The sequence below is a fragment of the Suricata suricatta genome, chromosome 12 (genome assembly GCF_006229205.1).
Source record: "Suricata suricatta isolate VVHF042 chromosome 12, meerkat_22Aug2017_6uvM2_HiC, whole genome shotgun sequence".
NCBI lineage: Eukaryota > Metazoa > Chordata > Mammalia > Carnivora > Herpestidae > Suricata > Suricata suricatta.
Genome location: NC_043711.1, coordinates 105,731,821 through 105,754,980, shown reverse-complemented (window position 1 = coordinate 105,754,980; position 23,160 = coordinate 105,731,821). Strand labels below are relative to the sequence as shown.

The following is a 23,160-nucleotide window of genomic DNA, read 5'->3' as shown; positions in this document are numbered from 1 at the left end:
GAGCGCCGCGGCCGCCGCGCCGCCCCACTGCCCACACCCGCTGCGGCCCCGCGCAGACCTACCGGGCTCGGGCGCCGCGTGCCTGCGGGGGGCGCTGGGGGGCTGGCCGGGAGCCCCTGCATCCTCGGCCTGCTTCTGTCTAAAGAAGGCAAAAATCTTGCTCTGGGTCCTCCCCGGTGTCTCCTGTCCTGGGGGGCCTGGAGACACAGGCGCGAGTCTGAGAGGGCGGTTCGGGTTCCCGGCGGCCCCCGCTGCTGGGCTGCGTGGGGCTCCTGCCGCACCTGGCCTGGAATCACCGTGGGCGAGGTCGGGAGGCACGGCGGGGGGCCCCTCCTGGGGCCCAGGCGGCGCAGTGCCCGCGCTTGGGGCAGCCGGGCCCATGAGGTCGGCGCACACCTGCCGGAAGCGCTGCCGGTGGTGAGGTCTCAGGAACGCGCCAAACCCTGTGGGGAGAGAGGTCAGGCCCCGCCCTACCCCCCCCCCGCCCCCGCCCCCGCCCCCCTCGCGGCCACTTGCTCTGCAGCAGGCGCAAGTCCTCAGGCCTTGAGGTAGTGAGTGCGGCCGCCACGGCCACCACCTTCTCGAAGTCATCGTCCTGCCTGTAGGCGGTCAGCGCTGCCAGGAGCTGGCTGCAGCCTGCGGACCCCAGGGCCTTTCGGGCATCAGCCAAGTAGGCGCTCCCTGCAGCCTGGCCTTGCCTCTCCACCCTGGGGGCTCCAGATCCCTCCTCTTTTGGACAGCTGCTGCGGGCTCCTGCTGGGGAGGTGAATAGGATCATGGTGGGTGTCTGGGGCCCCAGGGAGCTCCACTGGCACCCTTCACACAGCCTTCTCCCTTGCTCTGGGGTCGCAGAACCAGGGCAGCCCCCCAGGGGGAACGCCAGGGCTCTGCTCTGCTCCGAAGCCTCTCCGGAGACTGGTACCTGTGGGGGCCAGCCCAGAGACCAGGTGGGGCCTGCCTTGGTTCAGGTGCTGTCCGGGGTCCAGCTGCCTGGCTGCACCCTGGGACAGGGTCAGCTTCAGGTCACACTCCCGCCTTCCTGAAGAAACGGAGACACACAAGGAGCCCCCCAGCTAGCTCCCAAGGGTCTGGAGTGGTCCCTGGGGAGGAGGCAGGTCTGCACAAGAGGAAGCTGACACCTGCCACCCTCCTCTGGCCACTGCAGAGACACCCCAGTGGGCACCAAGTCCAGAAGGGAGAGGGGCGACTCTCGGGCTGGAAAGTCCCCTCCTGGGGGCCGAGGGGTCTTCCTAGGCCAGGCCCCCCTGACACCTGTTCTTGGGGAAGTCCCTGCTCAGGGGGTGAACTCTTCGCTAACAGATGGGGACACAGACTCTGAGGTGCAGGGCCCCACTCCTGGCAGACCCAAGTGGGGACAGGGTCCCATTCTGGGTCGTGCGTGCTCTGGGGGACACATGGGTCCCCCTAAACAGGCCTCCGTGCAGGAGCAGGGAGCCTAGCCCAAGCTAGCACTGCCCCCCCACCCCCGACCCTGGGTGCCCACACCTCCGCTCACCCCCGGGTGCCTGGGCTGCCGGTGCGCCCTGCTTCTGAGGAAGGCTGAGCTCGGGCTGGCAGCCGCAGCCACGGCCCGTCCACTGCAGGCAGACCTCCTCAAATTGCTGCTTGTGGTGCGGCCGCACGAACTGATAGAAGCCTGTTGGAATGGTTTCACTATGCGGCCCCTGTGCTGAGCTGGGTGGAGGGCTCTGGGCCATAGGCCATGCACCCACACCTTTTCTAGGAGGCAGGGACAACCAGGGACCCTGGTGCCCGCCCGCACCCTCTCCCGGCCGCCACTGCAGCACCGCCCCCAGGTCGGGTGACCACTGGAGGCCAGGGCACCTTGGAGCAGGCTGTGCTTCCTGGGATCCTCAGCAAAGAGTGGGCGGAGACAGGCCACAAGAGCCTCGAAGTCATCAGAGCCCTTGTAGTCCCGCAGGGCCCTGGTGAAGGTGTCAAAGCTGGCCTGGCTCAGTGCCTGCTTCGCGGCCACCATGAACAGCTTGGCCCTGCCCACCTGAGTGCTGGCCGCCGGCTGCTCCTGCTGGACACAGGGCCAGGGGCCCCATCAGTCAGGACCCACCCTCCCCGGTCAGGGACGCCGGGCCGGGAAGCACGCCCTGGCCCTGGGAGGAAATCCACAAAGATGGCCATGCCCCTCGGAGAGCAGCGGAGAGGCCAAGTGCAGCTTTGCTCCCCCTGGGCCGGGGGCTGCCACTCCTCTGCCAAGCTCCCTGAGCCCACACAGCAGCGGACAGCCCCGGCCAGAGGGATGGTCAGCTCGCAGCACAGGGCACTTCTGAACGTGTGGAGGACGTAAGACATCACTGTGCCTCATCTGTGCTGCACAGCTCAGGCCCTGACGCTGGGCTCCCAGCAAGGGAGCCCGGAAACCAGGCAGGACAGGTCCTGGCTCCCCAGTCCCAGCACCCCCCGCCTATTTCCTGGCACCAGCAGTTCCCAGAAGCCCAGGGAGATGGACAAAGGCAAGTGGTGCACGGGGCTTTCCAGAGCTTTCCTAGTTCAGAGAGACTCAGCCGCCCTTACGTGCCTTCTCCTGAGGCTGGGAAGGCAGACCCTCCCCACAACTGAGCCGAGGGCTCGGCTTAGCCCTGCCCTGGGAGCTGACTGGGCCAACCTACCCAGAGGGCGGGGGTCCGACATCTGTTCAGCTGGACCCTGTCAGGCCACGCGTAACGTGGTCCCCCAGAAAAACAAAACAAAACGGAAGGTCCACAGCTGACCCCAAGCTTGCAGGACGGCCCCAGGCAGGGGACCCCGTGGGCCCCGGGCAGCGCTGCACTGGCAGGGACACAGGACCCTGCGCCGCTGCTGGGAGCTCTGCGGGGGCTGAGAGGCTCTCAAGGTAAGAAGCTAAAATGAAGAGACTTGGAACCGGTGCAGGCCAGGCTCCAGCAGAGACGCCGGGAGGCCCTGGGAGCCCAAGCCCGGGCAGCGGAGCCCCCGGGGCTCAGCACCGGCTCATCTAACCAGAGATGAGGCTTAAAAGACGCTCCTTGAAACATTCCAGCTGAACAGAGGTTGGGGGGGGCGGGGGCAGGCCTCGGACAGCCAAGGGCCCAGGGCCAGGCGCACCCCTGGGAAGGCGGCAAGGAGGCCCCGCCCGGCCACACCTCACACTCCCCGGCGGGCCCCGAGCAGCCTGGGGCTCCCGCCAGACCCCGCATGTGGGGCGCTCCACCTACCCAGCCGCCCACCAGCCGGATCTTCCTCCTGCCTCCTTTCCGTTCCTGCGAGGGCCTCTTCTCGCTTGGGAGGGACAGCGTGGAGACATGCGCCGCCTGAGGGGACACACTGTGGTCCTGCCCACGCCCGCGGAGCCCAAGCCCCTTGGGACGCCGTGAGGGCCCAGAGAATGGGGAAGAAGAGCCCTCTGCTCGGTCCGCCCACTGGCCCTCCCGCGGCCCGCGTGCCTTCAGTGTGACCCTGCCTGCCCATGCCGACCCCCAGAGGGCCCACAGAGCCGCGGAGGGAGCACCAGCGGAGCGTTGGGTGGGGGTCCGTGCCAGGGGTGCACTGGGACTCGACCACCCGCCTGACCAAGTGGTTTACAGGAGGGAGCATGGATGTGTCCCAGGCTTGGGCGGGGGAGGGGTCTGTCTCTGAGGCTCCCCGCACCTCCTCCCCAGGGGAGGCCTTGTCCCCAGGCGCCCCAGCCAGCTGCTCGCTGTGCTCCAGGGCGGCCAGCAGCCCCACGGGCCTGTGCTGGCCGAGGGCTGGCTCCTGCCCGTACTCCACACACAGGCTGCTCTCGGCGTCCCTGGCCGGCGACCCTGCAGGAGCACAGATGTCAGCAGTAAAGCCCATGGGAGGACGGGGGTGATGGCGGGGGGGACAAGTCAGGTCCGTCCCAGCAACACTCGGGCTCAGCCAGGCACTCTGGTCATTGGGCCAGGCCGGGAGCCCCCCAGGGCCCATGTCCCAGCCTTTTCCCTCAAGCAAACACACCTGCGGGTTTCTGCCTCAGGCTGGGGACATGAACGTCCAGACTCTTGGCTTTCCTGGTGGAGAGGGGCCCAGGCAACACGGCCACCGTGACAGCTCCCTCTCCCTCACCCAGACCTGGGGCCGCAAGCAGGGGGGCCGGCACCGGCATCTGGACAGTCACAGGGAGGTTGGGGTTGTGCACAGACCCTTCCCTTGGGTGGGCGTCAGGACGCAGCCAGCTGGACATTAGGAACTCACAGTTTTCTGAGCGACACGGAAGAACTGGGCCACGTCCCGGATGACATGGCCAAAGCTGTCATACACCTTGACGTGGGGGCGCACCCAGGAGGGCAGCTGGGCTCTGGCGTCCACGTGGGTGAACCTGGCAGGGTGTCAGCTGTCAGACAGGGGTCCTCAGCCGCCCCCGGCCCGTGGCCCAGGCTCACGCTGAGGGAAGGGCCAGTGCCCAGCCAGCACGGAGAGGCTGAGTGAGGAGCCGCACCTGTGGTCACAGAGGAAGATGGCCCCGTAGTCGTGGCGATGCCGGATCACCCGCCCGATGGCCTGGTTCACAGCCCTGGATGCCTGCTGCCGGTACCACTCGTGCCCGGAGAGGAGCTGGTGGGGGGGGTGGCAGTGGTGCTCAGTCATGGGAGCTCTGGACCCTCCTCCCTGCTCCCACCCAAGCCTGTGGCCTCTCACCTGGCCCCCAGGCCCACCGCGGCTCTTCAGCTCGTCTAGGAACTGCATCTTGAGGATGACCCGGGGGTCCATGCGTGGGGGGTACGGCAGACCCGTGACGATCACACCACGGCCGTTCATGTCCGCAAAGTCTAGCCCCTCGCTGGCCTGGGGGTGGTGGGTACTCTTTACTCCGGTCTGCCTTCCCCAAGGGTCTGCCCACGCCCACATCCTCAAAGCCACGCACATCCACGTATGGGATGCACGTATCCTGGACCAGGCCCCACCTGGGGCCTCGCACATTCCCAGAAACTCTTCCATCCTCCCCACCCGAAGCCCGTGAGAGATGCTCAGTCTCAGCGCCTAGATCCACTGCCCGCCCAAGGGCTGTCCAGCCGCGGCCAGGGCTGTGCCCTCCTAGCTCCTGCTTACTGGACTTGGGGCACCAGGCAGGCGGTCAGGCTGGCCCATCCCACCACGTCGCAGTCCCCCAGGTCCCAGGCTGCAAGCGTCCTCCGACACAGGACAGACGGGAAGACAGGGCGCGGGGCGCGGGGCCCGGACCCTGCAGTCTCACCTTCCCCCGGCACACGGCCAGGAAGGCGGCCCCGCTGGACCCAGGGGAGGCGACCCGTGTGTAATAAGCATCCACCACCTGGGAGGAGACGCTGGTCAGCTCCTGCCGTCGGGGAGCAAGACCCCGGGTCTCACCCTCTGAGGTGAAGGGCTGTCCCAGCTGGGAGGTGGGCCAGCAGGGTTCTAGAAGCTTCCTCACGGCACAGATTCCCAGGCTGGCCCAGAACCTAGTCAGTGTTTCCCAGAGAGCAAAGGAACCCCTGGGCTGGGGGGCAAGGGGCAAGGGGAGGCTTGCTTCAATGACAGCCCCTCAGACTCGAGGATCTGGGGCCACTGTCCCCTTGCCCAAGCTTCCTAAGAGGTGACCCGTCAGGGCCAGGCGGGACGTCCACCGCACAAGCCCAGAGCTGGCTAAAACCTCGGTCGGGGCCAGGGGCCAGCCTGGGGCAGCCGTGACGGGCGGTGGAGCCCAAGAGCTCGAACCTCTGAGAAGCCACCTTTGCTCCTGGGCTCCACAAACAGAGGCTTCAGGGCCTCCAGCTTCCTGGCAAAGTCCCGGGCCTGTGCGGAGAGATGGGAAAAGGGGGTGCCCATCACGCCCGCACATCTGGCAGGCAGAGGCCACGTCGCAGTCACCTCTGCCTTCTCTCACGGATGGGCCTGCTCTGGCCCTCCAGCCCCTTGGCCTTCTGGGGCTCCCTCCCACCCCCAGGACACACGAGGACGGACATACCCGCCAGAACTCCAGGCTTTTCTCCATGACAGGGTAGGACGGGAAGAAGACCAGGAGCCCGTGGGGGACCACGCGGGCGATGTTGCCTGCAAGTGCCGTAGCTGAGTCAGAGGCTGAGTGGGTCCCCCCGGGGACCGCAGGCGCGCAGGGACCCCGGGTCCCAGGGAATGGGGTGGGAGCCCGGGCTGGAGGCCCAGCACTCACCTAGCGCCTTACCCAGGGAAGACAAGCAGGCGTCGGAAAACCTGCACGAAGCCAAGAGCCCACCGTCAGGGTCCCGGATGTGGCACACTGCCCGCCCACCTCCTCAGCCGCCGGGACCCCTACCGTTTGTCAAAGGCAGAGCTCAGCTGGGCTCCATCGGGCCCTTTGGGGACGATCCCCACCCAGATCTGGTGCTTGTCGATGACATGTGGGTTCTCCAGGCAGACTGGGAAAGGGCTGGGGTGGCAGGGTGGGCCCAGTGAGGTCCCGAACCCCAGCGCCCTGGCCACCCTTGGCTGGCCTGGGACCCCCACGCTCACGGGGCCCAGGGCAGCCCTTACATTTGCATCTCCAGGGCAAAGGAGGACACGGGGGCCAGGGTGCCGCTGGTGAGGACGAGGGTGCGGACGCCCTGGCGGACCAGCTCGCGCATGCTGTGGCCGGGGCTGAAGCACCAGTAGCTGAGCACCTTCCCTGGAAGGGGGAGTGGGAGGCTGGCTGAGCCAGACACAGGGGGCCTGGCGCGGGGGCGGCTGCCGGGCCCCACAGCCCACACGTACAGGCTGGAGCACGGGGACCAGCCTGAGCCCCTGAGTGTCTGGCTGGGGCCCCTCCTTCCTTCCTCAGGCGTTCTGGGAGCATGGGTGGACCCAGAGAAGGCCCCAAAGGGTGCACACTGGGGTCACCTCCAGAGAGGCCAGCCAACCCCAACCCAGACTTCAGACATGGACATGTGGCTCAGGGCACGGGGAGCAGGCATGGAGGCTGGCATCACGTGCCCCTGCCCAAAGGGCACAACGGGAAAAGAAGGAGAACCCAACCTCTGCTTGAGGAAGAGACAGGAGGGGCCCCGCTCCCCCGGAGCCAGCGCTGACATCACCGTCAAAAACAGTGGTTCACGGGAAGCCGGCAGTTCCTGGAAGCGCCCGGCTCCGGAAGTCAGGGAGCTCAGACGGCACAGGCCGGTGGACCGGAAACAGGACTCAAGAGCCCACGCGGGGTCATGGGGCAGCGGGGCTGTTTCCAGACAAGAACCGACCACCTCCTGGGGCCAGAGATTTCTCCACCTTCAGGAGGGAATCTGGCCCCTGACGGGGGGGGGGGGGGGGGGGGGGGCCGGGCCAGCCCTCCCGCTGCTCACGCACATCCTGGCTTCCTGGGAAGGTCAGCAGTGAACAGACTTCCCACAATCGCCCAACCCAGGGAGCGGCTACTCCTGAGAATTCACACGTGCACCGAGGCACACAGGACACGGGGCCGCCGCACCCGCTCGCCTGCGGTCCCCCACACCCGGCCCTCTGAGCGCCCCGGGGAAGAGGCCTCGGTGCTGGTGCACACTGCTTCCCGTGACCTCACAAACAACACGCAAGGGGTGCGCCGGTCACCTGGCCTCTCACGGAAGCCAGGAGACCCCCCCCCCACGGTCCCCCTGTGAACCCCGTTTGGCACCGGCCTTACCCACGTGCCCAGCCCTGCTCTTCCTGCTCGGCTCCAAGGGGCGGCGTGGAAGGGGGTGTGCCAGCAGGGCTGGGGGCTGGGCACGGAACACACGCTCCCGGCTATGCTGAGGGGTGACCAGGACAAGACAGGGACCTGACTGAGGACCCACTGCCCCAGATATGTCCGGCAAATCCCACTCCAAAGGCCACGCTGCATGGGGTGCACTGTGCCTGGGGTGGCTGGGACTCTCACTATCCCTCTAGACCCAGCCAGCCGCACACCAAGAGTCACGGGATGCCTGACACGGACCCCGTCCTCAGGAGTCACAAGACTCGAGAACCCCTGGAAGCAGGCAAGAGCAGCAGCAAACACGGGGTCGGGGCAGCAGAGTCGGCGCTGGAGGGGCTGGAGGGGCAGTCAGACACGACGCTGGGGCCCGGGCCGGCCCTGCACGTGGCCGCTCGGTGGGACAGCATTAAAGCAACACACCTGTGCCCGCGTGAACATGCCCAGGTCCCCCTCCCCCCGCGGGCTGACCCCTGTGGGGTCGGGGACCTGGCTGTGCCCTTGCTCCATGGAAGGCCTCCAGGTGACTCTGGGTGGACTCTGCCGTTTGCCTGCTCTGAGGCCCTTTTATCTCCATCAGCTCTGTTGGGGTGCCCTGTGGGGTCACGCGGAGCAGGCTGTGCCCAGGGAGGCGGGGGCGGCAGTGGTCATCACTGCGGGTGTGGCGCTGTGCAGAGCTGGAGCAGGGGAGTGGGGCCCTGCCCCCCAGCACCCTACCTTGCTTTCTGGCCGCTGTGGCGTTCCAGGCCTCTGATCGATGCACCATCCTCTGGTGACTGGCATCAGGGTGGATGTGCACCTGGAGGGACACAATGGACAGTATCCCGGGGCCCAGCCCAAGGGTCCACCCGTCCCCGAGGCAGCCCCTACCTTGTAGGATTGAGACACCCCAGGTCCCATCACGGAAGTGGACACACCCTCGGCAGGGTCTGCACTGAACACGATCTGGAAAGCAGACGTGGGGAACAAAGCGGCAACACGCTGGTCACACAGCACACAGCAGAGGCCACCGCTCCTGCTAAGTGACCCCCACACGCAGGGGGCGGATGCTCAGGGTACCGTCACCCCATGCCCTGCCAGTCCCCTCCCCCGGAGGACCCCATGGCACTAGAGACACCGCCATTCCGCAAGGCTGATCCGTGTGCTCGTACAGGGAACAGCCTGGGTTGGTCAGGGAGCCAGGTGAAGGGACCCAGTTCACCCCCAGAAACAAAAGCACAAAAGCTACCCCCAACTAAAGTAAAGCAAGCTGTACTCTCGGCCGAGGCGCGAGCAGAGGAAAGGCAACAAGTAGGTAAACACCGGGAAGGCGCACTCGGTGCTGGACGCTAACAGGACGCAGAGGGTCTGCTTAGCAAACCCAAGAAAACTGAACGACAGCACCGGATGAGGCCACCAGAAAAACCAGCAGTGGTGCCAGTCCTGCCTGGTGCCCTTGGGGCCAGCTGCTTCCTGTCCGGCCGGCTCTGCAGGTGAGCAGGTCTCAGGCTGTCCAAGGGCACGTGTGCTCCTGACCTTGGCACCTGGCCTGTCCTCCCCAAGGCTTGCCCCCAGTCTGGGTCAGCTGCGCACCCCTTCTCACACTACCTTGAGAGGATCTGAGTTTTGGGAGGTGCGAGGCTCCGCGGCCCGGCTGGGGGGCTCACGGCACAGCCTGTCTGGTCAGCCCACAGACCCCCTGAGGCCCTGGGGCCAGCCTGGCACACCCGCCTTCCCACAGGAGCCAGGTGTGGGAGGAGCGAGAATCCGGTCACACTTCCTCCCGGTAGAAGGGACACAGCAGAGAGAGAAGCCGGCCCCCAGGGACAGGGGGGCAGGGACAGGGACAGCAAGTCATCCTCCTAGCCTACTGAGAGCAGCTGCCAAAGGAAGTTCCACGGTTAACCAATGGGGTAAGTGGTGCTTGGGTTCCAGTGAGTGTGCGGGGTAGAATCTGGGGAGGGGAGGAGGCTGCACAGGATGGGGAGTGAGTCTAGGGCACCCTTGGAGGGGACAGCAGCTGCAGCCCAGTGCCTGCTCAGCTGCAGGGACCCTGAGAACAGTGGGGAGCACAGGCAGAGAGCAGCTCAGAGGGAGGCGCTCGCCTGGCAGGGCTTGCGGACAGGGGCCAGGGTCCCCGGGGACCCAATGATCACAAGGGACCAAGGCCTCAGGCAGCAGCGGTCTGGGGTGCCTGCTGTCCCCTCAGAGAAGTGCTGGGGGACAGCTGGGCAGGGCCTGGCACCTCCAGGCTGACACCTGGCTAACTTCACACTCAGGGAGATGGAGCCCCAAGGGCTAAATCACAGGTCTCTGTGGGACGTGTACCTGTTCTCCCTGGGCTGCAGGATCACCCACTCCTAGCTCCTCCTCCCTCCCCACCCTCCCCTGCCCGGCCTCCCAGCCCGGCCTCCCCAGCCTGGCCATGCAGGTGGGAAGAAGCACCACAGAGCACAAGGCCTCTGGCTGAGTCCTCTTCAGAGAGGGAGGGCCCCTGATAGCTGGCCCGGCAGCCACTCAGCTGAGGGAAGCAGACCCTGGCTTGACCGTCCGAGCTGAGGAAATGGCTCTGCTGGACCCGAGGACAGCTGGACACAGGACAGCACCCCGGGGGGCAGGAAGTGGCCATGTCCACAGGCCCTGAGGCATGTGATGTCCCCACTGGTGGCCTAGCTATGGAAAGGCGGGGTTTGCGTGCGGCAGAAGGGGCTCCGTGAGCCCTGGGGGCTGCCCCCACCCCAAAGTGGATCCCAGAGGCCAGAGGGAAGCCAGTCTGGCCCAGAGAACACGCTGACCGCTCCTGCCGACTCTGAACGCCAGCCCCATGGGCCCACCTGGGTGCACAGGCATTGCCTGAGCACACTCACACCTAGTGTCTGAATGCCTCTCCGGGCGGGCGGGCCCAGTGGCCACACACGGGGCTGGGTAGAGTCCACAGCCCCTCACTCCGTGGTGGGCTCATGCTTTGACTTGCCTCTGAAAAGCTGCTTCAGGAAATTACTTGAGAAAAAGTAAGAGCAGATGGTGCGGCCCATAAGCCGGCCTGAAACCCAGAAGCCCCCGCCAGGCCCTATGCCACCTGACCCCTCTCCCCCGGACCTGACTAGAGCAGCCAGGCGTGGCCCTCTCCCCTAAGGCCTTGCAGTGCCCTCCAGGGGGTGTTCATTTGAAGCATGTGGTGTGGGCACCTTGGTTTTGCCCCAAGCCTAGGCAAAGAAGGCCCCCCTCAACTTCTATCAGGAAAGGAGACGCCGCACCTCCGCCCTAGGCCCACCCCTACCTGGATGATGTCCGAGAGCTTCTGCAGACCCGCCGTGTTGGTGAACGGCCCTGTCCCTGTGGGAGCAGCAGACGCTGGCCACACCACACCTCCAACAGGGAGGTGCAGAGCCCTTAACCCTCAGGAGCCTCGACCCAGGGCTGGTGTGGGGCACGCCCTTGGGGGGCAGTTCCCGCACTGCGGCCAGAACGTCTCTGGGGGTCGGCAGGCTGAGAACAGAGGCTCTGTGGTCAAGTCAGGCGGGGGTTCCGGGCCACCCCCGGGGCCCAGGAGCACAGCCAACTGGCCATCTGAGATGAGAGCGAGACCCCACCCAGCAGGAGTGGGCCGGCCGTGCAGCCTCCAGGTGGAAACAGGATGTGGGGGGGCTCGGGGCAAGGAGAGTGGGACCCAGGGCTCCCCGGCCCAGCGAGTGCCTCGCTCCCCTTGCTCTCTAGGGGCTGACGGGAAATGTGCTTTATGAAACACGTGCCCATTGGGAGGTAGTGATGCCTCAACCTCCCAGGCAGAAAGGGAGCTCCAGGGACAGTAGTCCTGCCGGGGCAGCGGCAGCCCCGAGTCCAGGCCAGTGTGAAGGCCCAGCTGGCCGCGGGCTGCAGGGCCCACTGGGGACTCACGTCCTGCCAAGTGCTGGATGATCTGGTCCAGGGAGTCGAGGATGCAGCCTTTGGTCTGAAAGGTTATCTGGGCTTCGGCAAACAGCTCAAAGATGTAGCTGCAGAGGAGAGAGGCCGAGCTGGGCGAGCTGCTGACCGCACACGCCCTCCAGGGGAGGCCAACCCTCAGGAGCCCTGATTGCTAAGGAAAAGACAAGGCCCTGAAAGGCAGCTCTGGGAGTCACGCAAAGCCCTGCTGTCTGGGCCATGGAGGCCAAGGGGCCTGGCTCATCTGGGAAGCAAGTGGGAGCCCCGCAAGGCTCTGAACACAGTGAGGCAGATGGGCTCAGGAAGAAGGCAGGCAGCATTGCTCCAGCACATTCTAGAACATTCCACACCTCGAGAACCTGAGCCTGGATCCCAGCACAGCTGTCAGCTGTGCCCCTAGGGAGCTACAACCAGCCTCAGGCCATGATCCCTCACCTGCCTTTGGGAGATAAAACCAGGTGCCCTGAGCTGCTGCGACCACAGCCCCATACACGGGTCAGCCTCGGGTCTACAGGGGCCGGAAGGGGCGACTGGAGAGAAGATGCACAGAGAAGTGCCTTGCTCCAAAGGGCTGGGCTAGAGTGGGAGGCTGGGGCCAGGGCAGGTGGGCACCGTGAGGAGAGCGGGGCACACCCACTGTCCTTTACCTCCCTGGCTTGGTGACACCACTCTGGTCCCCTGGCAGCTCAACGGCGTCAATGGCCTCTTCCAGGCGAAGCAGGATCTCTGTGGAGCAAGGGGTCGTCAGGGACAGCCCGCAGGGCCACCAGCAGTGGGGGAGGGTGGCACTCACTCTTGAGCTTGGCGATGTCCTCCAGCTCCATGTGCAGCCCTGTGAGAGCGGTAAACGCACGGTCACTTCCTGCTTCCGCCTGCCGCGTCCCGGAGAGCCGGCCTCGGGCTGGACCCGGCCTGTCCCCCAGTCGGCGGTGGTGCGGAGGCTCCCGCAGACCCGTCCCACAGGCTCTGGGGCCCTGCAGCCTGGACGTGGGCCGGAGGCAGCGGGGCGACCCATGGCGAGCACTCCTGAACGCGGATGCTCGCTGGAGGCCCAGGACGACGACCCGGCTACAAGGTGTCCCAGCGCCTGCACTGCGGGACTTGAGAGATCATCTCCCACGAGAAGAAACCAGGGCTGCCTGGAGGCGTGGCTGACGCCAGGTGGGGGGCAGGAGACGCGTGGCGTCCCCCTCGATGCCCGGCGGGGCCATGCTAACAGCGGAAGATGGGGCCGAGTTCAGTGAGGACGAGGCTTACAACAGACTGCTAGAACACAGGTTCCCACTGGTGACATAAAAACTACCCTCCGGAGGGGCGTCTAGGGGCTCGGTTGGTTGGGCATCTGACTTCGGCTCAGCTCAGGTCATGATCTCCTGGTTTGGGAGTTCAGGCCCCACCTCGGGCTCTGTGCCAACAGCTCAGAGCCTGGAGCCTGCTTCGGATTGTGTGTCTCCCTCTCTCTCTGTCCATCCCCCACTCATTTTCTCTCTCTCTCTCTCTCTCTCTCTCTCTCTCTCTCAGAATAAATAAACATTTTAAAAAATTAGAAAAACAAACAGAAAATTCCTACTCTCCTGAGGGGGATGAGGGACCAAATAACTGGCAAAGAATAAATTCAAACTCCTAAAGTTGAAAATTGGAAAAATGAAGGGAAAAAACGTCAAGCATCTATCCTGTTTTCCTATAAAAACAGCATCACCAGGGGCCCCGGTGGCTCAAAGGGTCTGACTCTCAGTTTGGCTCAGGTCATGACCCACGGCTTTGTGGGTTCAGGGCCTGTTCAGGTTCTGTGCAGACAGCGGAGCCTGCTTGGGATTCTCTCTCTCCTCCCACTCTGTGCCCCTCCCTATCTCTCTCACAATAAATATACAAACTTTAAAAAAAAGTTTTAAGTTTTTAACGTCAATGATATCCAATTTATCTTTTTTGCCCTTTGTGGTTGTTAGTTGCTGTCAGCTTTTCAAGGTTTTATTTATTTATTCACAAAAGTGATCTCTATGCCCAACATGGGGTTCGAACTCATGATCCTGAGACGAAGCGTCACGTGCCCTTCCAGCCGAGCTCACCGGGCACCCAGCGGCCGCATGTGCAGCCCCAGGGGCACCGCCGGAATCCGGTGACGCAGTGCGTGCCGCCAGTCGCCCTCACAGCTGTTTGTGATGGGGGGTGCGGGAAGCAGCGCAGATGCCATACGGACATCACGGGACTTCCATGGGGGGTGGGGGGGAGCCTCTGTAAGGGGAGGCCTTGGCAGGGCACGCTAGGAGCAAAAGCAGTAAGGCACAAACGTGCGGCCCTGCGTGCAGGGGGGAAGAGGGAGCAGCACGTGCCTCTATCTGCTGCTTTTGTGGGGCAATGAAGCTGAAAATAAAGAATAAAGCAGAGACTAATAAGACACTTCTGGAGCAGACTATGACTTTTGGACCCACGTTACCATTTTAAACATTCAAGAAAAACCAAAGGAATAATAAAATCGACGAGGAGAAAAATGGAGTAAGACGTGAAATCCAAATGAAAGCAAAGGAACCCTCAGGGCACCTGGGGGGCTCAGTTGGTTAAGCGTCAGCTTCAGCTCAGGTCATGATCTTGCTGCTCATAAGTTCAAGCCGCATGTCAGGCTCTGTGCTGACAGCTTGGAGCCTGCAGCCTGCTTCGAATTCTGTCTCTGTCTCTCTGCCCCTCCCCTGCTCATTCATATTCTCTCTCACTCTCTGTCCCCCTCACATATAAAATAAAACATTAAAAAATAATAACTAACACAATGCTCACCTTGCCCCCCAGACAATGACTGGAAGAAGGTTCTGGGGGGGACTCCGGCCTCCAGGACCGGAGGCCGCCTCGCAGGGGTCTCGTCCCCATCCCCAGCTCACCTGAGGCGGCAGCGTCCGCCCTGAACTCCACGTGGGGCTCGCCCAGCTGCGCCGCCTTGGTCTGCTCCTCCAAGACCTGGTCTACGGCGCCCAGACCCGAGGCCACGTCCTGGGGGGTCAGGTCGAAGGACGCCGACTCCTCACACATCTTCTCCTGAGAGACCAGCACACATGCTACAGGGGGCCCAGGAGGCTGAGGCCGGGACGGGGTGCAGGGGGTACAGGAAGCAGAGAGTCCCCCAAGCTCCCCCAGGTCTCTAAGGCCAAGTCACACACTGGTCCAAAGGTGGCCGTCCACCACCACCAGTGTCTGAAACTCCGCAAGTGGAAACTTTTCCATTAAAATATAGATTTCTGGGGGTGCCTGACTGGCTTAGTCAGAAGAGCACATGACTTCTGATTTATGGATCGTGATTTCAAGCCCCTAATTTGGTGTAGAGATTACAAAAAAAAAACCCTTAAAAAAATATATACAGATTTATGGCTTTTCTCACAAGTTGTATCTGGCCCGCTGGACCTATCATCCCCCAAAACAACCATGCCTGGACCCAAGGGGGCGCCTGAGGGTGGCCGTCACTGTCCCAGGGCACGAGGCCCCAGGGCACCCAGGTGGCCTTCCTCCATGCCTTGGTCAAAGCACAAGGCCCCAAGCAGGCGCCCCAGGAATGCGTGAGGCAGGTGCAGGTGTGAGGGGGGCACGGGGTGGCCTCTCTGAGCCGAGTCTGGCTGTGGTCACCAACGGGGCGTGTCGGGCCAGGCGGCCACCCAGAGACTAAGGAACAAAGCAGACAGAGGGGGCACTGGGGGGTCCCGGATGGAAGCGGGCCGCAGGGCCGGCCAGCACGCCTGGCCCGGGGCTTGGATACGGGTCCGCACTGCTCTCCGCGGGAGGGCGGCGAGGAGAGGTGCGGCAGAAAGGCCACCAGCTACTCACCACGTTGTGAGCTTCATCGAAGATCACAACTGTCCCCTTCAGGTCAATGCCGTGTGCCCGGCGGCTCTGTAGCACGAGGGAAAGGACACAGGGTTGCAGCCAACAGGCCCGAGACGGGCAGGGGCAGGCTCGCCCTCCCAAGCGTCACCACACGCTGTCACACACTGCGGGAGACGCGGGGGAGGCCCCCTCGCTCCACGCCCTCGCCACGGAGCGGGACTTCAGGTGTCCCTTCTGGCGACTCACGCGGCACGAGGGAGCAGGCCAGGACCCCGCGCTGGGCTCCCCACGCGGCCAAGGAGCGGAGAAGGGTTCCCTCGGGCTCAGTGACCGGGTGGGGTCTAGCACTAGAACTTCGGTGCCTCAACTGCATTCGATGCTGAGTTTTCAGACAATAAAGTGCCCATTTCTGACAGCCGTGAGCACCGCGCAGTAGCCACGCACGCCTGCTGCTCCGAGAAAGGGTCTCATCCCGGGACCTGAGCCGGCAAGGACCCCGCCGGCCCCTGCGAAGCCAGGGACGCCTGCGGGCGTCAGGACTTGGAGCTGTGTGGGCCGACGCCTCACCTTGGCATCCAGCAGGTAGTTGTAGGGCATGAAGATGACGTCGGCCTGCTGCTTCAGGTTCCGAGCGAGGAAGTACGGGCACAGCCTGTGGGGGCAGGGGCGGGAGTCTCCAACCGTGGGCATGGGCCGCCAGTGTAAAATTTACATGGACGGGGGCGCCTCGGGGGCTCTGTCGGTTGAGCGTCCGACTTCAGCTCAGGTCATGATCTCATGGTTTGTGAGTTCGAGCCCTGCATCGGGAGCCTGCTTCGGATTCTGTGTCTCCCTCTCTCTGCCCCTCCCCCTCTCTCGCTCTCTCAAAAATAAATGAATATGCATTAAAAAACGTAAAACAAAAGAAAAAAATACTCTACATAAACAAAAACCCCAATCCGATTCCTGGGTACAGAGATGAGGTGATCAGAAAACATTCAATCCCGACTGAGCAGGACTCGAAGCTCTGAAGCCAGAGGCCAGCGCAGGCGTCGGAAAGCATGTTCTGTGAAGCCGGCCGCGTGGAGGGGCTGCCGGAAGCCGCAGTGCGCCCCCCGGGAGGCACAGCGGTCACTGTGGAAGGCAGGGGCAGTCCCCCTGCCTGTGCTCCTCAGAACCACTTCCGTTTCGCACACTGAGCAACCATTAGCTTTACGACCAGTCAAGGGAATGAGGGCCACGGCTCGTCTGGCCCGCCGGGACCCGGCCCGTAGGACGCGGTGCTGCCGCTGGGCTGCGAAGGGCCTTACTTGTGCTTGTTCCCACTCCTGACCAGGTCCTCAATGTCCAGGATGGAGGTGGTCAGCTCCTGCTCCAGGCTCTTCTCTGGGGACACAGGCAGGAGTAAAGACGTGTCCTCAGGTCTCCTGAGTCCCCACAGACCCCAGAGGGGTGCCCAGAAGGGCAGGGCTCCCACACAGCAAGCAGTGGCTGCTGCCACCCCAAGACGGTCCCTCAGGGCAGGGCGAGGACACCCCCCCCCGGGGAGTCACCGGAGACTCCTGCCCTGTGAGTCTCGGGATCACCTTGGAAGAACCCTAGACCTGAAGTGACCCTTAGGGAACCCTGCACTGCACCTCAGAATGTGCTGCTGGCCTGAGACTGACATATAGGAGATGGGACCCTGGGAACTTGGGGGCTACAGGCCTGGGGGGGTGCACAGCCCCTCCGCGGGTCACTGCCAGCCCAGCCACTGCCGAGGCCCTGGCTTGGGAGCAGCTTCAGTCTGGCACCAAGTTGCTTTCTCTCTTCACTCCTCCCAAAGGTCAACAGTGCAGGGAGCACAGAGCGGGGGCAAGACAGACAGGAGGGGTGGGGGACCTGAGGCAGGGCCCACCTGACGCCTCACAGACCCAGGGTCCCTTCCTCGGGAGAGCAGCCCACAAGCACCGCTCCCTGCTGGCCGTCCGGGTGACCCAGGGCAGGAAGGTGCTCCAGAAGAGACACAGCCCTCCCCCAACCCCCCCAGGGCCCCGGAACCTCTGGAAGCTGCTCAGGAGGCCATGCCCAGGCTAGCAGGACCAGGGCTCGCCTCTGAAAAACTCTCCAAGGTCCTAGGGCAACCTCCTTTGGAAATGGGCTCCGGCTCCGGCTCCTGGCTCCACTGTGGCAGGTTCCAGAGCCAGTCCTTTACTGCAGTAGCCAGAACACAGTGACTCGACCCCAAAATGCCTCCAGGGACAGCAGGGAGAGAAGCTGGGAGCTGAGTACCGCCACGGACACCAAGCAGCTGATCAGAGTCCGTAGCAGGCCGGCCCGGAGCTCAGACACCTTCCTGGGGGAGGGGTGCCCCCAGCCAGGACAGACCCCAGCACGCAGATGCTGCAGACGGTCAGCAGGGCCCTTTGCCTGCTTCCCCAGATGCAGCCCAGGCAGCACTCCAGCTCTGCCCCTCTCTTCTTCCTCCTACACGTGCCTCTCCTCCCTTCGGACCCCTCCTGCAGCCTCTGCGCACTCTCCCCAGGGCTAGGCAGCTTCTGGGGATGCCCCCTCAAGTCCCCTCACTTCCCATGGCAGGGGGCACAGGAGGCTGAAACACAGACTTCCGAAAGGACACGAGAACCAGAGCAGAATGAGGAGGCTGGGGATCAGGGAAAGACAGACGGAGCCTGGAGCCAGGAGGACGGCTGGGATGGAGTCCCACTCTGCTGTGCAGGGCTGGGGAGAGCAGGGGGCCAGCACATACCAGCTCCAGCATCCCGTCCACTGTGGCTAAAAGTGCCCCTCGGCTCCCACCCTCCCCTGGCCTCCTGGTCCCTCCCTGCTCTGGCACCCACCACATAAGGCAAGGGATGCTGCAGGTGGGGACAGTGCGGGTGAGGACAGCATGGGTGAGGAGGGCACGGGTGGGGAGGGCGAGCGTGAGGACGGCGCAGGTGGCGCAGAGTGAGCTCCAGAACAGGGCACATCGTGGCAATTTCTGGGAGGTGGGGGACCCCCGGCTCACGCCCCCAGGAGCAAGCCTGCCCCTGCACGCTGAGTGCTCCAAGGCAGCACCGTTGTCTTGTGAGTGCTCTCGGGCCCATGTCCCCTTGTGCCAGGATCTTAGTTCCAACCCCAGAGGCAAGAGACAGGGCCCCAACCCTCACAAGCACAGAGCCCGAGCTGCAGACAGGAAACTATAAAGACCACATCCCAGAGAAGCCCCTCCACTACTGTGTTTGTCTCCAGGAGTCCCTGACAGGTGCAGGTGCAGCCACACCATGGGAAGCAAAGATCCGGAGATTTGGAGTCAAGGGCACCAGTGCCAGTCCTCCACTCTGGGCCCGAGGAGAGGAAGCAGTACATGTCATAGCCGTGGGCACCTACAGGCGCACACATCAAACCACACTAGGGCCAGCGGTTGTCATGACCCTGTGGTGGTCACTCCAACCACCTCCGGGAGAGGCTGGCCTCCCCACAGTACAGAAGGACGGGCACTCCCCAGACTCAGGGGGAGCCACACCCAAAGGACATATGCCAAAATCAGCAGAAGGAAAAGCTGGTGGAGGAGTCTAGGAGACCAGTAGAAGCTTCCAGAACACCTTCCCCAGGCTAACTCCCTCAGAATGAGTCGAGATTACATGTGAAATGCTGTCACTGGGAGGCTCGCCAGAAGCCCAGCACCTGGTCACGTAGGCAGCCCTGGCTGGCAAGCGCCCCAACTCCAGACTCCGCTCAGCATAGACCACGTTGTTGCACAGTTTAGGCTCAGAGAGCCCCTATCAGGGAATGGTGAACCCCTGAAATCCCAGTTCCCAGACACCGGCATTGCCAGCTTCACCAGGAGGCCCCCTTGGGACACCAGCGCTCCTGCCCCCACGTCTGAGCCCTGCCACGCACAGCCCAATGCAGGTCCGCAGCCGAAAGACAGTGCCCTGGACCGCCTTGCCAAGCCGAGCCCCTGTGGTCACTCTGGAGCCGGAAGGGGAGAGCCAGCCAGCCAGGAGGCCACACTCCACGCCCACCTGGCTGTACACTGAGTGACCAGCAAGTGGCTTTCACGAGCCCTCTCTTACCTTCTACGTTGTTGTAGAAATGACAGGAGCGACTAGCCACCTTCTTTCGGCACAAGTGAATCTGGGAGAAAAAGGAAGCAGGTCCAGCTGGCGCAGTGGCCAAGAAAGGACAGTGCGCTGGGCCAGACAGGGGGCACCCTGCCAAGCGTGCTGCCCGGCGTGTGGAGACCGAGTCTGGTTCCGGCCCTGCCCCCGCCGGCCCGTCCCCAGACCATCCCGCGGGGGCCCAGCCACAGGAAAGCCCCGTCCCAGGAGCACACCTGCATGTGGTTGCTCTCCTGCTTCTTCACCTCAGGGTGGATACACAGCTGCTCCCGGGAGCCCAGCACACACACCCTGGGCCTGACAGAAGAGAGAGCCGTGGGGTCCAAGAACCAGAGGGTGCCAACCCCCCGTGCCATCCAGCAGCAAGAGAATTGCTGTGGCGCACAGCGGGAGACGGGCCTCACACGTGCACCCAGGCAGCCAGACGGAGTGGCTGGGGCAGCAACGGGCCCGGGCTTGGGGGTACTCTCTGCTGCATGGCCCAGAGTGAGCCGGGAGACAAGGGAGGGGACTCGGGCAGATCGGAGGAGACCCCACTGACCCCATGCTCCCCGCTACGGAGTCTGGGGCAGGCCACCAGGATCCCCACAGCTCTGCAGGGCTCCGATATGAGGCAGAACCTCCCCTCTCCACGTGGCCACCACAGTGACCCACACCCACAGCTGATGCCTCACTGCTTTCCCGGACCTCAGGCTGCTGCTAACGCAGCTGCTTTCTCACAAGCAGCGGGAGGCCTGGCCCTCCCTGCAGCCCTGCACGCAGAGCAGACAGTACCCTCCGGGCAGGGTCCAGGCAGAACGCCACCATCAACCACCTGGCCAAGGCCAACCCCCCCATATCTCCGAGGCAGGGGTGAGTGCCGCCTGACCCTACCGGTAGGAGGTGTTCCGAAGCTCGCTGATGGCCTGAGTGAGCTGTGAGTGGGTCCTGGAGGCGTAAATGATCTTTGGGATGTCCGAGTAGCAAGCTGCCCAGGCACAAGGAAGCGGGACAGGTCACAGGGCCACAAAACAAGTTCTCATGTTCTGTTAACCCAAGGGCACTCGCCAACTTGGCCCGGAACGAGCTAAGTGGATATCCACGTGTTCTAGTTTGGCCACATGGCTCTGACCTCAGGCTCACGGCCGATGCTAAGAAAGCACGGAGCAGCCACGATGCTCTTGTTCAGCTCTGCACCAGAGCCTCGCCAGCCCACTCCACCCCTGCATTTCTCTGCGGAGCCTCACCTGTGCTGTCTCCATCAGGGGCGGCATCTCCCCAGGAAGACAAGGTGTGAAGCCCCCCGTGTGCCCTCTGGGCGATCTTGCGGGCAGAGATGCTGTCACGGAGGTGCTCCCGCCAGGCCAACGTGGTGCAGAGGAGGCACAGTGTCTTCCCCGTGCCTGTGGGGCTCTCCAGGATGCCATTCACTTTCTGAACAGGACCAGGAACAAAAGTCACGGGGGAGCAGGGAGAGGCACTGCAGACCACAAGGCCCACCCGAGACTGGTCTGAGCCTGTTCCATTCAGGCAAAGCCCACCCAGCGGGTGGCGGAAGGCCTGAGGACCAGTGGACAAACAGACAATGCTTCTGCTCTCAAACTGAAAGCCAAAAGCCAAGGGGGATTCAGCCCTTGTGAGCAAGCAATTTGCAGAGCGTTACCCAAAGTATTTTCCAGCATAATATAAATAGTGAAATGACTAACTAGGCGTCAAATCTCGAGACAGAAAACCGTTGTGCGACTTGGGGTGCAGGCATTCACACTTCTGACCTACACAGACCTACATGTACCTCAGACGGGCGCCTGAGCAGCAAACCTGGCGAGACACAGAGACACATCAGCAAAGCTGTGCCCCTCGCTCCCGGGAACAGGCGCCAGGCTCCTCACTGTAGGAGTCTGTGCCCCAAGCAGCAGCCAGGAGCCCTTCGGGGGCTGGGAGCTTCAGGAGGGCGGCAGAGAGCATGCTAAGAGAGCCAGCAGAAAGCAGCCTGCACCCCTCCTGCCTTCCTGCACACCCCTGAGGTTTGGGGACCTTCCAAAATGAGGGCTGGGCACTGACTGCCCCTCCATGTGGCAACAGTCCCTCTGGATCCTCTACCAAACTGGCCTCGGCTCAAATGCCACCTCCTCAAAGGGCCTCAGGGTGCTCCCGAGCCTGTGACCTCATGACTCTCCTTCAGAGTGAGAATTGTCTTTTTCTCTATCATCTCTCCTAGAACACCAGCCCCATTTCTGACTGAGTCCTGTGTCCAGAGGGAGGGCCCAGCAGGAATGAAAAGGAAGGTGAGCCCACCCCCGGGGCACGGAGCCCTCCGTCTGCAGCTGTACCTTCTGAAGGCACTCCAGGACCTTGCCCATGTACTCCTCCTGGCATTTGTATGGCTGGAAAGGGAAGTCCACTGTCACGCCATTCAGGGCTATCTTGGGCATAGTGGTCTATTCTCAGGAAGGCACAGAGGTTGGCAGATATGCAGGCTGTGGGACAAAACCCCTCCGAACATCTCAGGATCTCAGCCACTGCAGAGAAGTGATTCCAGCTGGCGGCGTTGGGACGTGACCCTGTTCTCAGAAGGAAGCCCTATGGCACAGAGACGGAGGACAAGACTTCTTGCAGCAGCCCTTTCTGGAGTGCCAGGCCACCTCACAGATCGGGCAGGCCCTCCCTCCTGCAAGGTGGAAGGCAAGTCTGTGATGTCCTATCCTAAGGAGCTCGGGGAGATGAGAAACCAACAAGCCTCGTTCTCCCTCGTTGTCCCTGCACTGGGAGAGTCGACCAGCTCCACGGAAATAACAAGAGTCAAACCCGGCACAGTCCCACATGCTCTGCTGTCAGTAATTCACTTAGTGCCACCGGCGCTGGAGAGGTCGGACCCCCGGCTTGGGCTGGTCTGAACGTCCAGTCCCAGTCTCGTCTGGACACTGGGGCTAACGGACAATTCACGTAAACGGTGAATGACGGCCCTCCCGGAGGGGTCCGGCCACAGGGAAAAACATCGCCCGGGAACCGGCTCCGCACGGTGCTGGGCGCAAGCCAGGAGCACAGGAAAACTACCGGCCCCAGAAGGCCGAGCGGCAGAATAGCCGAGGTACGGGCCCAAGGCGGCGCGGAGCCTGCCGGGAGCTGCAGTTCCGGGAGGCGCCGCTCGGGTAGAAGTACCCGTTCCAAGGTCTGTGCTACTCACGGCCTAACCAGTGCCCGCGGGGAGCCTTGCACAACTCGGGGTCTTCAGGAATTTACCCAGTTCATCCGAGGCACCACCACCGCGTCTCCTCCACCGTCAGCCGCTTTGGACTTGGCGGGCTGAGGCGCACAATCGTCACTGAACGCGCTGCACTTCCGTCCCCAATTCCGGTCCGCGGCGCGTAGCTTCCCGCGGAAACCGTTCCGCAGAGGAGGAGTCCGCGGGCTCCGTTCCAGGCCACACCCTGCCCTGCCGTCGCCCCTGAGCCTGGGGAACTGCACGTCCATCGCCCGCAGGCAGAAACCTAGGGTTCGGGCCGTCTCCACCCTCGATGCCGTCCCCGCCGGAGCTTGCATTCCACAACCCCTCCCTGCGCCAAGCCACCTGGGTTGTCTGGACAATTGCACGAGCCTTTGGATTGGTTTGCTGTGACCCCCTCCCCCCATTCCTCCCCAAGGGCTGCTCTGGCCTGGAGAGCCTCAGCCGCCTTTCTAGCCAATGTCCCCCACTGGTCAGGGGGGACCCCTCTGACTCCCCAGCCCCTAGCACCAGCTGGC

The 23,160-nt window shown here is 63.6% G+C and overlaps 1 protein-coding gene across 1 annotated transcript in view; it reads right to left on the bottom strand.

The window, feature by feature from the left end:
- Window positions 1-22,761, bottom strand: part of RTEL1 (regulator of telomere elongation helicase 1) — a 23,201-nt gene extending 440 nt beyond the window's left edge. Inside the window, exons 1-34 of the mRNA XM_029918003.1 lie at window positions 22,660-22,761; window positions 21,750-21,999; window positions 20,667-20,853; window positions 20,314-20,407; window positions 19,656-19,737; window positions 19,396-19,456; window positions 16,648-16,723; window positions 15,926-16,010; window positions 15,359-15,424; window positions 14,425-14,578; window positions 12,348-12,386; window positions 12,202-12,280; window positions 11,528-11,625; window positions 10,911-10,966; window positions 8,522-8,596; window positions 8,369-8,450; window positions 6,487-6,619; window positions 6,269-6,382; window positions 6,146-6,186; window positions 5,942-6,027; window positions 5,692-5,769; window positions 5,210-5,287; window positions 4,654-4,800; window positions 4,454-4,569; window positions 4,210-4,333; window positions 3,973-4,120; window positions 3,643-3,797; window positions 3,210-3,305; window positions 1,846-2,044; window positions 1,517-1,657; window positions 923-1,039; window positions 517-756; window positions 282-443; window positions 7-197 (exon numbers count right to left, since the gene is read on the bottom strand). Of these exons, the coding sequence (XP_029773863.1) occupies window positions 7-197; window positions 282-443; window positions 517-756; window positions 923-1,039; window positions 1,517-1,657; window positions 1,846-2,044; window positions 3,210-3,305; window positions 3,643-3,797; window positions 3,973-4,120; window positions 4,210-4,333; window positions 4,454-4,569; window positions 4,654-4,800; window positions 5,210-5,287; window positions 5,692-5,769; window positions 5,942-6,027; window positions 6,146-6,186; window positions 6,269-6,382; window positions 6,487-6,619; window positions 8,369-8,450; window positions 8,522-8,596; window positions 10,911-10,966; window positions 11,528-11,625; window positions 12,202-12,280; window positions 12,348-12,386; window positions 14,425-14,578; window positions 15,359-15,424; window positions 15,926-16,010; window positions 16,648-16,723; window positions 19,396-19,456; window positions 19,656-19,737; window positions 20,314-20,407; window positions 20,667-20,853; window positions 21,750-21,851 (3,702 nt within the window). The 5' untranslated portion in view covers window positions 21,852-21,999; window positions 22,660-22,761. The remainder of the gene's footprint in view (window positions 1-6; window positions 198-281; window positions 444-516; window positions 757-922; window positions 1,040-1,516; window positions 1,658-1,845; window positions 2,045-3,209; window positions 3,306-3,642; window positions 3,798-3,972; window positions 4,121-4,209; window positions 4,334-4,453; window positions 4,570-4,653; window positions 4,801-5,209; window positions 5,288-5,691; window positions 5,770-5,941; window positions 6,028-6,145; window positions 6,187-6,268; window positions 6,383-6,486; window positions 6,620-8,368; window positions 8,451-8,521; window positions 8,597-10,910; window positions 10,967-11,527; window positions 11,626-12,201; window positions 12,281-12,347; window positions 12,387-14,424; window positions 14,579-15,358; window positions 15,425-15,925; window positions 16,011-16,647; window positions 16,724-19,395; window positions 19,457-19,655; window positions 19,738-20,313; window positions 20,408-20,666; window positions 20,854-21,749; window positions 22,000-22,659) is intronic.
- Window positions 22,762-23,160: the final 399 nt, after the last annotated feature.